The sequence below is a fragment of the Eleginops maclovinus genome, chromosome 16 (genome assembly GCF_036324505.1).
Source record: "Eleginops maclovinus isolate JMC-PN-2008 ecotype Puerto Natales chromosome 16, JC_Emac_rtc_rv5, whole genome shotgun sequence".
NCBI classification, from domain to species: Eukaryota; Metazoa; Chordata; class Actinopteri; order Perciformes; family Eleginopidae; genus Eleginops; species Eleginops maclovinus.
In genome coordinates, this window is record NC_086364.1 from 8,585,607 (window position 1) to 8,599,827 (window position 14,221).

At 42.3% G+C, this 14,221-nt stretch overlaps 1 protein-coding gene across 1 annotated transcript in view; it reads left to right on the forward strand.

Moving 5' to 3' along the window:
• Nucleotides 1-12,324: 12,324 nt before the first annotated feature.
• Nucleotides 12,325-14,221, forward strand: part of srcin1a (SRC kinase signaling inhibitor 1a) — a 38,253-nt gene continuing 36,356 nt past the window's right edge. The window contains exon 1 of the mRNA XM_063904738.1: nt 12,325-12,667. Within this exon, the coding sequence (XP_063760808.1) occupies nt 12,325-12,667 (343 nt within the window). The remainder of the gene's footprint in view (nt 12,668-14,221) is intronic.

A 14,221-nucleotide genomic window follows, 5' to 3' on the forward strand; every position in this document is an offset into this window, starting at 1 on the left:
GTGCTAATAACCGGCAGCTACCTCTGCACACTGCCAAAAGTCTTGTTCTGCCACAACAGCTTTCATCACTTGCTGTCATACATCCAAACTCAAATATCAAAGTTTATTTAATATCATATCAAGTACAATGATACTAGTGAATGTTAAACCCATTAAGGGATACAGCTGCTGAGGGAAATGTAGCCAAACAGTGTCCCAGTCGTGGTTTTTATCACAGATGAACCTCCAAACGAATTTTTCTCAGTTTCATTGCTCACAGTCACTTCTGTTTGGCCGGTGGAGTTGAATACGTCCCCTCTTTAACATTCCCCTTGTTTCCATCGCTCCTGCCTACATCTGTTCTGGTAAATCATTTAATCAGCCGATGTAAGTGATGAATGAATTTGAGTTTGTAATGTAATTCACCACTGTTTGATTGATAACCCATGGCCAAGGCCTAACTAATCTGACAACAGATGTGGTCCTGTGGGAGACTGCTTGTTAGGCTAGCCCATTGGCTCTGTCTGCGAGGAGAAAGGCGCTTTGCTAATACTCACTACAAGAGGCTTGGCAGCAGGTCTGCTGGGAGAGAAGGCAACAAACTACATGTCGGATCCAGCGCAGTAATCCTGTCCCGTAGAAGAGGTAACCTTAACAGTGCTGCTGAGTTCCCCCTTACCAGCAGCGATGACAAGATTTACTGCAAATTACACATCATTACACGATCATTAGGAAACCTTAGGCTTACAATCCTAGCAGCACAAATCGGGTTTTGGCTTCCACCCTGCTGAAATGATATTTATAATAATAATAACCTTGTTTTGGTGTTTAAGTGTTTAATTAGACAGAAGAACAACAACACAACAATTCTGTGTGTAATTACCTTACATTTCTACTGCAGTGCTTTGTTCGTCTCTTAGGTAGTGGAACCATCCCATTAATAGGGGTTAATCCTATATTAGATAAATATGTATTAAATGTTTCGCAGCCAGCCTTGATCTACAATTATTGTTTAGTCCCACTGATAAGCTCACACTATGACACAGTGATAGTTTCTCTGTGTCATAACACAGTTTTTTTCAAACTTTTCAACAGCTTTTTGTACTCTGATAATTAATTTAATTTATTATCTGCCCTGTCTGATTGTCGCAGCAAAATAAGACAATTTTCCCGCGCTTGGAGAACACCACTTAATGCTTCTTCTTTTTTTTTAATGCTACATCTCTATTATTTCACAACTCCTCCCATTATGTACCTGCTGGTTTTTACCCAAGGGAGCATTTTCCCGAGACTTAAAACTTGAAAGTTAGTTCTTTCAGTATGTCATTAAAAAGCCCTCCTTGCTCTCACTCTCCTACAAAGTTTTGACAACTCATGTTTGCTTCTGACAGTTTTGGCAACATGCCTGCAGAAGGCTGTTGTATAATCAGCCTGATGCTGTCGGTGTGTTGGTCTCTGGAGGCCAGAAACAGCAAGAGGCTCTGCCCTGTCCAGAGCCAGCCTAATGATGTACGGTAACAAGAAATACTGTCTCACTGAACCTTTTTATAGGCTTCCAGGAACGTGTTGCTAAACATGATTGTTATTACTTTCTATTCATTTTTTATTACATTCTGAAAGGAAATTGTTATTTATTTAATCCTCCTAACCTTTATTTGTACCGTGCCGGTTTACTAAACAACATGCTATTTTACAGCACAGCTTGTTAACAATTACATTAAATTACTGTGTAGGAACAACATAACACGCATATTATTAAAACAGATATCAGCATAATTCAATGAGCAAGTCTAGTGAAGACACTTGTAATAATAATTCTTGACAATATTCCGTTAACATTGCAGCCTATTGCAGTATGTTGTTTGCAAAATGACCAAATTAAATGAAAATTGTGTGATTGGTCCTTATATATTGGGCCTATGACACGCAAGGTGTATTTGCGTTATTTAAGGGTCCCCTATTATGCAAAACGCACTTTTTGCTGTCTTTTATACATAAATATGTGTCCCTGGTGTTCAAGTAGACTCACAAAGTGTCAGAAAAATACAACCCTCTCTCTTTTCCTCCTTACCCACATCTCTATAAACGGGGGTACAAACGAGCTGATCCAGATTTGCTTTCCTTATGATGTAATAATGAAAATGTGGGCTGGCATTACATTGAATTCACGACAACGTCCCAACTATCGTCCGCAATATACAGTCGCGAGCTGAATCCCCTCCGCAGCACCTCTGTGTGTCTGTGTGTTCAGCAGGATGTCTGCAGGAGGGACTTAACACTTGTTATATATAGTAATACATTTAATGTCACTGTTTTAGTGGTAAACACTGGAGAAAGAAGTAGCTATGTGCTGTATCAGAAAAAAAAAGTGCAACGTGTTTGGAAGTAATATGGTCTGTGTTTACATTAGCAAGCATCGCTAACAACGGGACGCTCCAAAGGGGCGTGGCCAGCTTCAGCTCAGCTCAAATTTAAAGCGACAGTCACAGAATCAGCACTTCAGGAACAGGGCTGAAATAGAGGGGGATGAGGCATGCTACAATGGGTGATCTGTTTGGTATTTTGGGCAAAACATTTCACAGACATGTTTTGTATAGATATTGCTCTACAATATATTGTTCAAATATAGCATAATAGGTGACCTTTAAAGGTACCCTTAGTTGTCCGCATGTTGGAACATTTTGTCCACAACCATTATTTGCAACAGTCTTTTTCTTCCCTGCCTTTTGTTGTTGGTCTATGTGCTCACTGCCAGCTGCACAGTGGATCAGTAGAAACCATTGACAGGAGGCTGTATGTGTGCACAAAACAAAGAACACAGGAAACCCACGCATGAAAACATAGCTTTGTGTAACAAGTGTTACCTTTTTAAAGATGCATGAATATATGTTTTCCACCTGACCACGCGGGTGCAGGAGAATAACAAGCTGACAGAAACACAACACTGACATGGCCCAGCGCAGTTTGTCCCATGTATAGTTAAACAATAGCCTTTTTTCCATTATAGGAGAGAAAGAGAAATATTTGAACCATATGAAAGCTGTTGTTGAGACTGAACCATAACACTAAATCGGTAGGAAGTGTTGCAGCCCCTCAGAGCTGCACATATCTCCAGTGGATCCATCATTGCAAACGACCCCCTTTAACATTACATGTAGCTATCTGATGCTTTTTTACTATAATAAATCGTATAATTAGTTTTTATGCCAGTTTGCGATGTGTATTTTAGGTAAGAAGCACACTCTGAGTGTACACCTACAAAGCAGAATCACAGAATCGTGCAAAGATTTACAACTCCCTCTGCGCCTTCTTCCTCTGGCGTTGCTCCCTCCTTCATAATAACCCGGCTCAGCTCATGAATATGCAGTTGCTGTGTGAATCAGCTCTGATGAAGAAGGCTTCTTAAATCCTCCACTTATGCCATAAGATGTTCCTTGCTGCTTAAGCTTCTCCACCAAATTTCACCCCATCAGTCACATTTCAGTTAGTGGGTCCTCTACATTTTATGCACCAACATGCATCTGGATATCTGTGTGTGCGTGCGTGTGAGTGTGTGCATATCTCTAACATTATAGGGCTTATGGGACAGATAATGACCTATTTTCCGGAGTGATTTAGTATGAAGTCCTTGGGAGCCATCGCGGGGGGATCTCTATTACCAGTGACCTCCACCTGAGTGTTTTTTTGCCCCGCTTTTTTATTTTTTACCGACAGTGGTTCCTCTTCAGGCCAGGCTGTGCAGGACTTTAATGTGTGTGTCTTTCCTTTTGAAGTGGCAGTGCTTCCCATGTGGTTTATGTGTTTTCTAAAGGGAGATATATGGCGATGTGTGAGCTAGATAAGAAAAAGAACAGCAACCACCCGATTGTGTGTTTTCATCCACCTGCCTCTGACGGGGTTGGCCTGTTTGCATGATTAGGAGTCACAGTCGACCCCTCAGGACAGTCTGTTGTTTCCATGCTTGGTGTGTGTCTAAGTATTCCTCTTGTCTGCTTATCTTTAGTAATTACTTTTACTAAAATCAGCAGCTGCTAATTTTATATATATATATATATATATATATATATATGAGATTATTAAATGGTTGTACATTTAAATATTCATTACAAAGCGATTCTTCTATGTATTCTTTCAACAACCATCCATAGGATATTTGCTGATACCACAAATCTTCCACGATATGATTTCAATTCAATTATTGGGCCTACGATGGATAAAAGAAGATATGATATGCCCATTTTACACCAATTGCATTTCTACCGACTCATAAAAAGCAACAAAAATATGACTTGACAATTTTACTATTGGGTCTGTAGAAGAATGTGTGCTTAGAAGGAAACAATGACCCAGAAATGCGATGGAATTTCAAAATACAGGCGTCTCTAAAGGAGTTTAAAATGTTTTCCTTTGCATAGATTGGCTCGTTTATCGTTAAATTGACTGATCGTTACACCCCTACTGTTAAGCTATTCATATTTTTATTCAGTGTGTGATTTTTCAGTGACCTGTAAATGGAGGCTTTCATAATAAATGGAAACCTGTAGTGAAGGAAAAAACCTCTTAGTAATGTGTTCTTAAAACAGCATTCAAAATTACAAAATAGTTTTAAATCAAGACGTATGCATTCATTCGTTAAACACGCTTTTGTCACAGTTCAGTGTGGTCCTTTTGTGAGGACAACACAACAGTGTTCCCCGACTGCAGAATCAATCTTTATGCTTTGTTTTGTTTTCTTGCTTGGCTCGCTGGCCCAGCCGTGCGCTGCATCGTGCTGCTCTGCGGAATCCTTTGGGATTAACTTGAAAGCTCACTGGGCATTTGAAGCAGCACGTCCATCCCTGACGGCAGCAGGATGAATTTACCATGAACAGATAGATATTTGTGTGTTTGCTCTGCTATCTAAATGTTGTTTCTTTGTCTTATGTTGTACACATTTGGGGAGGACATGTTTGCCCTGCAGTTTCCTCAGATTTGCTGTATTTGACTCGGCAAACTGTACATGAGCTCTGGTTACAGAAACACTGCACAACAAAAGCACATGGGTGTAGAGTTAGCTGCCTTAAACTGGAGGACATGGATTTTAGCATTTGTTCAGCAATAATCCACCCCGTTGATATTTATAACTTATTGAAGCAGCTCTGTAATCGACTCTACACTCATCTGCATGCGGGCAGGGTCAGGCGTTCAGAGTCATTTTCAGAAATATGCTCAGTAAGGTATCAGATACCACCAAGAATAATAATTTGCATATTCCTTCAGCTTGTACATTTGCATGTAGTTCAGGGATATTTGCACTTCCTGCCGCTCAATGCGTTTATGGTTGTTGTTTATGTTCATGTGGCAGTTGACCAAGCTTATTACAGTTCATTCTCCTGAACGTGGTTGTGTTGTCAGCAGCTTGGATTTTATGATGACTAAGGCCTGGAGTTGGCTCCCTCTGTCAATCACTGTGTGTAACACCCCCACTTTAGTTTATGGGCTGCTATAATATTAGAAACATTTGGAAACAACTGAAAGTAAATGAGAAAGTGTCTAAATTCTACATAATAGGTGTCACCACGACACCACCACCTTTATTCTCATGTTAATATGTTTCGTGTTTTTTCTACATGCTCCTTACTGGCCCAGCTTTTAGCCATTTTTCTGATGAGTTTGCATGGGTAAGGGTAATGAACACTTTAGATTACTGATGTATTCCAAGGGACCATTGTTTTTCTTGGGTTTTTGGTGCATTTTCCTGCCTTTCAGAAAGACACTAGCTTCCATTCAGAGTTGTGTGCTGTAAAACTTTTTTTTTTTATTGTTAATTCACCATAAGGTAATACATGTAAGCTTTTACTTAAAACGAGAAAAGAAAGATACCCTTAATCGTCCCACAGAAGGGAAATGTACATTCTGCATTTGATCCATCCTTGTTTTAGGAGCAGTGGGCTGCCAATATGTACGTTGCCCGGGTAGCATTGTAAGGAACGAACCAATGACCTTGGAGTTCCAAAGCCAAGTCTCTCTTGACTTCGCCACACCCGTGCTGGGTATATGCCTAAGTATGGTGGCTTATTAAAGAATAAATAAAACGCCTGAAGGTTGAGTCATGCTGCTCTGCCTCTCTCCACGCAGTGCAGGTCTTTGACTGAGGCCTCTGCCACCTGTGACTACGTGTCAATGCTACGCCCCATGGAGATCAGAGGTCCAAGCCTCGCTGTCAGGGGAGGTGCCACTGTTTGAAGTAGCTCAGTATGCGGGCAGGCATGGAGTCTCCATGCCGTCCAAACATCTTATTTTCCATCTCAATCACTCCTGTATCTCTATCTAGCATCTCATTGAAGGCAGCGTCCGCCTGGTGAGGTAAACGGAGCAGTGCTGATGTAATGAGGTGTGGCTGGAGCTTCTTCCTAACACCCAGTCGCAGCAGTGTGCTGACGGACTTTAATTAAGAGGCTCTCTCACCTGCTGGCGGACCTCTGTTTTTCCAGAAAAAGACAGCCGGCTTTTAGCAAGATGACAAGTGAACAAAGAGCTGCATTATGATGTTGCCCCCACCTGCAGCACCCGCTCTGTCACATTTATATATCCATGCTCTCATTTTCCCTTCACACATGCATTTTCTTTCAGCTCTAGACGGCCCCAAAGATGTTGCCGTGGAGTTGTAGCATGCCCGATTTGTCTGAGTGCGTGCCTTTTGTGTATTAACAGTTGCTTCCTGCTGGATCCACATCACTGCTGCAATTTTAACTAGGCTGCCACCACAGTAGTCCCCAGCGTTGCCCTGGGAAACTAAGTTTGAAGGTGGGTGGGACAGAGACAGATGATGGATAGACAGTGTGGAGCAATAGGTGAAAAATCTGGCCATGTCAATCATCTTATTGTCCATTTATTAACAATCAAGAGGGCATTGCTATCACCTTGTGAGGAGCAACAGATTGCAGTTGTTCTGTCTGTTTTCAACGTGAGCCCGTCTCCGCCTGTTACTTCGTCCGTCAACGCAGACATGTAGGCTTTGACCTTTTCTGGGGTCTTGCTATCAATGCACTGCCGTCAATTTCACCCCTTTTAACTCTCCTCTCCTGGCACTGCGGTGCCTCTGAGCTTTCAGAGAATACCTTAATGGAGAGAGAGAAAAAAAGTGAAGTGCAGAAGCCGCTGCTTTTTGTACCTTTTTAACCGGAGCCTCATTGTTTCAAGTGAAGAGCGAAAACAAATCCAGTTAGAAAACTGAAAGAGCGAGATAGGAGAGATGGAAACAAATGTTACTCTTTCAAGAGTCGCTTTTTGCTGGTTTTTCATTGAAATTCCAGCGTCTACTATTTGCTGTAGCACTTTTGTAGGTCTGTTTGATAGCTTACCTTGCAGTCAACGAGACGTTAGTCACTTGCCTGTCCTTCTGCAGGATTAGTAATCATTTAGTAGGGGAAGTCTTCGTAGAAACAACATAAAGAGTAAACAGCAGAACATTATGCGTTCCAGTTCTCTAACTGTCCTCATATTCCTGTGGGTCAAATGCAACCCCCTTATAGGTTCTTCAGTACTGACCTGCAGGGTTGCTAGAAGCCTGATGTGGTGGTTTTTCAGAAGGTAATTTTTATTGCCGCCATGCCCTTCTCTCTTTCTGGTTATTTGTTTCAACTGATCCCACTGTAGTGAACAGAGTTACAATTGCCAACAGCTTCAGGCCTTGCTGATTGGCGGATTTCCTGTTGCCTGTAGCATTAATTGACATGCCGGATTAGCCGTTTGCAGCCACTTCTACTTGATTTTTACCTCTTCCCTCGCTCTGGTTAATATTCAGCTGGTCTCTCCCCTCTGTGCTGTCAGGTCCGGCATCCCACAAGGAGCCCTGTCATGCTCGCAGTACATTAGGCTCTGTATATGATGGAAAAGCCTTGCCTTCCTCAAACATCTCCATAACGGCAAACCTTCAGGGGGTGGACATTGCATGGAGATCTAACTAATTTCAACATGGAAGAATAAAAGAGTAGATTCAAGAATAGATACCATGGATGATTTAATACTTGGTTTAAATATTACCAGTGAAAGATTAAAGGCCACTGCATAGTAATCTGATATTTTGTAAGAGAACAGATCAAAGAGAAACACAAAAATATATAGCCTGGTATAACATTACCATGTTAAAAAAATCTGCAACAGAACCATACAGACAGGCTAAAATCAATGACCTGTATAATAATTGTATAAATCCATATATTTGATCAAATGTCATGGATTAAACAGGTTAATAACATGTTGTTAATACAGAAAAAAAGGAATAATTTAATAGAGTGAAAGGGATGACTCATTCTTTAGAGTTTTGGTGGCAGGCGTCAGAACACTTATTAACATAAACTTGTCTGATTAAATAAAAGTTATTGCTTTCATCTAGATGGTGTAGGTGGGCATAGCTGAAGTGTAAACACACTTTAACGTTGTCTCGATGAAATGTTCTGGATGGAAAGTTCTGTCTCATTAAACCTGCAATATCATTTTTGATTTAATACCTTCTTGTTTATTTATTCCCTGATGGCACTTCTTATCCCTGATGGTTAACCGGTGCGCAGTCGAGACTATTTAAATCACAGAGAGGAGACCTTGTACTGTACTGTGTGTGCCACAGAGGTGACAGACACTATTCAGAGAGTCATTTCCAAGAGTAAACATTAATTATTAACATTTTGAGCACATATCAATCCGTCTGGTCTCTGGGAAACCTTTTTTTCTAAAACGTTTTCCACTTTTTATTTAATCTCAGACATAAAGTCGTTCAATAGAAAGATATTCTCAAATATCAATTTCTCAAATGTGAATTATAGCCTTTTGTCTTATTAAAAATGTTTTAATTTATATCTTTGTGTTTTGGACAGAAAGTATATTAGCATCCTCCCAAGTACATACATTTCAAATACAATAATAATACAGAGGTATTTAACGTAGCCTTTATCATTCTTAATGTATCCTTTAGTATACTTTCACCTTTGAATTTAGATTAAGCGATTAAAGAATCCTGCCCGTTTGTGAGTGTGAAGTCTGCAGCTCCTTCTGAGACGCAAGCGTATTTAAACCTTCCACTCCCTCTGACCCACTTGTTTAACATGCCTAAATTATAAAGCTACACTGCCTCCAAATCCATCAAAGCAAACCCAATCCACTTTCCTCACCTTGTGATTCTCCACACCATATGTCCATGCATACGATGAGCAGCAGCTCCTCTTCCCCAATTTAAAAGTTCAAGTTCAGCAGTTAACTGTATATGAAAAAACCCACCTTTCCCTTTGGAAATATGTGGTCCAGGATATTGCTTTGATGATCCAGAATATTATGTTTGTGTGATGATATTTGTTGTGGGTGAGTTGGCAAATACCTCATGTCACGGACTGATTTTCCCTACGTGTAAAAATAACCTCCTGAAGGCGGTGTAGACTGGTGAATCAGAAAAAAGATTGTATAAATTCATAAATGATTACACTAAATATGAATCTGTTTCTCGTTGTTTTTATGGATCAGCTTCAAACAGTGGTTCAACCTCCCCTGAAGAAAGGAGGGTTTTAGCTTTTTTGCAGAGAAACAACAAATGGAGTTCCCGGTTGTAATGGCTGTTTCGAGGTTTCATTATTTGCCTTGCTGTATCTTTTCTCAATACAGGTAATTTCTCCCTGCCTGTTTGTCTTGTCTTATCTCTGAAGGCCCACCGCAGCTGGCTTTTTATTTAGGCAGGTTAAAGCTCTTGACTGTGCTCTCCATCTTTGGCAGTACAGCCGAGGCTTTATTCGCTGAGCTCAAAGATTCTATCGCTTCTGATTTTGGCGTTTTCCCGTTGTCATTCAGATCTTCTATTATTTCCTCGACCAACATGCTGAATCTTTTTCCTGTAGGTGCTCAGTCAATAAAGCAGCTGATGCAGATCCAGACTTAGTGACAGTCACTGCTTTCCCGCGATAGAGCGGTCACCAGAAACCCACCCCATTAAGGCTCTTTTATGTAGGTTTAAATGATGCTACCGTTGCGTGGGTTTGCACAGATTGTTTTGGCTTTCAGGGTTATTGTCGTCCAGCTTATGTAGAAATACATTGGCCGTGAAGGACGAAAGTAAAGATGAATAACTTTTGGTTTTCTATTCTTGCTGTGCTGCCCACACATCTCTTTCTCCCGCTGTGCTCGCGACGGTGGCTTTGTACACAGCTCAAGAAAGAACCACAAACTGCAAAAAGTTTTCAGGCCGTATTCCAAACCAATGGTACAAAGAGATGCAAATCTTTAAAAAATGGAGTTCATTTCCTTTGGCAAAACATCAGCTTGTGTAACATTTTAACTTCTCTAAGGACTTAAACTTTCTGCGGTTGACAAATAGGCTACATTGTTTTGTCGACGCAGTGTTTCATTCTCTTCGTAGCTTTATGTTTATCTAAAGGCAGCATAGCCTACTCAGCTTTTCACTGCATGTTATGGATGCTCAGTCACAATAATAAGCCTCAGTACATAGGCCGGGCTTTGCCAGCCATTGTAATGGGGCCCTTGAGTCAGGTCCTTGTTAGCTGATTCACAATAAGCTCCGGCCTAATGAAGTGTAAACCAGAGATCTGGGAGGCTGCGATTGGGCCAGATGAATATGACCGGCAGCCTTTATGCGCAGCGGAGAGCTCAATGCTAATGCTATTAGCCAGGAGGTCAGTCCATTGCGATTTACCCCTGCTCGGTTTATCAGCACTTCATAATATGGTGGATGTAAGGGGCACGGTGTTGAAACAGTTGTGTGATATCTCTCCGAGGATGAATAGAGTGAGAAATAGATTCACGATGGGCAGGTGGACTGATTGCAGCTGTGTTGGAATGATCACAGACCTTCTGCCCTAAACAGGCTGCCTCTGTGTTAAGGTTTGTCCACTGGAGAGCGTTGCAGCTCTGTTGGGCCTCAATCTGGCCAGCTTCTTGCTCTCTTCCTGTGCGTTCATTAACAGTCCATTTGTTGCTTCTGCCCTGAGGAGCCATCCTCTGCTGCTTACTCACTCAGCTCCTGCTAATGCTGCTGATGAGCCCTTAATATACAGATGGTCCACTTCATGCAGCCGTATTAAGCCTCACTTTTTATACTTTCCTTCTCACCAGTTGTATCCATTTTAAATTATAAAGTGTTCTCTACCTGCTTTAAATAAGATGTTTATACACAGTTAATTTGCTATTTGGTCCAATATGGTTACATGTCTCATAGATAAACTACAACATATTTCTGTGTAAAATGCATGATGTTCTATATTAATTTACCATTCTAGAGGTTATTGTAAGACACTATTAGTATTCATAGCCAACCACCATTTCCCCATATATTAACCCTTATAATGCATATATAATGCATTAACTAGTTGTAATTCAGAGAAAGTGCTATCTTTTCCCGATAGCTCTTTTCTGATGGTCATGTGATGGTGCCCTGGTGTGTTTGTCTGCACCGCTGTGCAAAAACCCACAAATTAACCCTTTGCATGTTTCTCTTCTAGCCAACGCCGGGGCCTGTTATGCTAAGCAAGGTAACTCACCGGGCGAATGGCTCCCAGCTCTTCCATCATGCTTACATTTAATTGTCCAGTTACTTATTTTTTTGTGGTATCATACCGTCTCCATCCAGCTGTCTGCTTTTTTTTTTTTGTGCTGTCCACATTGGGCTGTGTTTCTTTTCAGTTAGAGTGCTGATAAAAGACCAAAGGCTGTCAGAGTGAAGCGCCTCCTTAAAAATGGAAGTAAGAATCAGTAACCTTCAGACAAGAGACCGTGAGAATATGTAGAGAAAGTGGCAGAGAATGTCAAGGGATGGAGGGACAGTAGTTGGTGAAAAAGAAGGGCAAGTGTTGCCTCATGTTCCCAACTGGCGTTCCATTACCTCAATTCTCAGTATTTTGCTTCTCTCTGTTTCCAAAGGAAACATTGTAAAAAACTTGAAATGACAAGCAGGCATATCACAATGGAATATCCAGCAAAACAAATTCAGTCCCATCCTTTTCCTTTGATCTATTGCAGAAGCATTTTACTTTCTCATTTTTCTTCCACTTGAAATCAATAATTCTGCAGGGAAATGCTACATCCTGGTGGCAAACAGTCTAACATCCAATTCCATTTTTTTCTCTCTCTCTTTCTCCTGTCCCCTCTCTGCCTTATTTTTTCCACTCTTGTTTCTTTTGCTCCGTTTGTTTCCACCTATTTGTGCCTGCTCTGCGTGCATGCACGTCTTCACCCTGCAATCTTTCTGCATGCTTGTGTGTTGAATCTCCTCACACTTTCCACCCCTTCCCTCTTCCTTCCTTTCCCTTATCCTCCTTTCCGCTCTTCTGTCCTCATCCCACAGATCCCGAGCGTGGTGGCAGTCACATGATCTCCACAGATGACTTGGAGTATCCACGAGAGTACCGGACGCTGGGGAACAGCGCTCGCCGCTTCTCCAATGTCGGCCTGGTGCATACGTCGGAGCACCGCCACACCGTCACGGCGGCCCAGAGCCTTGAGGCCCTCACCAACCTGCACAAGGTGGACATGGAGCGCAAGAGGGACGCCTTCATGGATCACCTGAAGAGCAAGTACCAGCAGCAGCAGCAGCAACTGCAACATCCGCATCATAGCCCACACCACACCCCACCGTCTCCCTCACCCTCCCACGCCAGCATGAGGGGGTCAGAGCGGTCAGAGCGGTCAGAGCGGTCTGCACGAGAACAGGTAAAAAGTTCATGATCACACCTGTGGAATGGCATTCTATTTTTCTTGCAGGACTGTACTGGCATTGAGAGAAACCTGACAGATGCAGACACTCTGATCAATACTGTCATGTACAAACAGGCCTATTTACATGCACACGTAATACGGTAGTTGAGGTATCATTAGGTTGTCTCTCGTCAGGACAATTTCTACACATTGTGCTTATTCAAATAATTGAGAGAGAGAGAATAAGGAAAGGCTGTCGGAGGGTCTTTGTGTCTGGGTTATTAGAGGTGGTCATTAAACTGTCACAGCCAAGCTTTCTTTGTTTTATCTCTGCAGCCAGGACTTTACAGAGACTCTGTTGAGGTGTGAAGGAGGACAGGAAGTCACACACATTATGAATGTAAAAACGCTAATGCTGTTCTCCAAACAACCAAGGATAATGTTTCTCCTTTGTATTTTGTGTCTTATCAATTCTTCTCCCCCATAAGATGTTGTTTTTGAACACATTCACACACTCACAAGCACACAAACACACACACACACACACACACACACACACACACACACACACACACACACACACACACACACACACACACACACACACACACACACACACTCAAACATTTACAGTGTACTATGCACAAACACACTCTCTCCTCCTCTACTGCTATGTTTATTGAGAAAAAGGGTAAATTCAGTGTAATGAAATGACAGAAAGGAACATCAGGGGAGAGGAGAGAATGAAAAGGAGAGAGAGAGAGAGAGAGACAGAGACAGAGAGCAATTGAGGGAGAGCAAGAAAGGGAGGGCAGGTGGAGTCCATAGTTGCCTTGGCAACCTCTCCCATAAATGGCAAGTAGGTATATCGCGTTGCAAAGGTCAGGTTGTGTGGAGAGAAGGAAGAATTGGGCAATGATGAAGACTGAAGGGAGACAGAAATAACAGAGGTAAAAAATATATATATATGTAAACAAAGCTGGGAGTGTGGACCAATCCTAAAGGATTTTCAGTTTACGGAGGAGGAAGGAACCAGAATTTCTTGTCATCTCGTGGATGTGCCGAGCATGGACAGGGAGGAGCAAGGGAGGGAGGGGGGGGAGGAGGAGCTGGAGAGGAGCACAGCAGCCAGTCAAGCAGCCCGCTGCTCAATTAGCCAACACCAGCAGGAGTCAGCCGCCCATCTGCGAAGGAGTTAATCCGCTGGTGTTGTAATGAATTAAATAAAGAGTTTCCGCCGCATGTGCTACTGGAGAGCAAGACAGAGAGAGACAGAGAGAGAGAGAGAGAGAGGGGGAGAGAGGTGGCCTGAGCGAAGGGAGAGGGAGGGAGAGACGGGCAAAAACACCATGAGGCATCGCTGCACCTGACCGACAGCCTGGAATGACTGGAGTAGTGGACAGGTGCACTGCAGGTGAGAAGGGACGGCAAGCTGGAGGCTGTTGTAGAGAAGGCTGTGTGTGTGTGTGTGTGTGTGTGTGTGTGTGTGTGTGTGTGTGTGTGTGTGTGTGTGTGTGTGTGTGTGTGTGTGTGTGTGTGTGTGTGTGTGTGTGTGTGTGTGTGTGTGTGT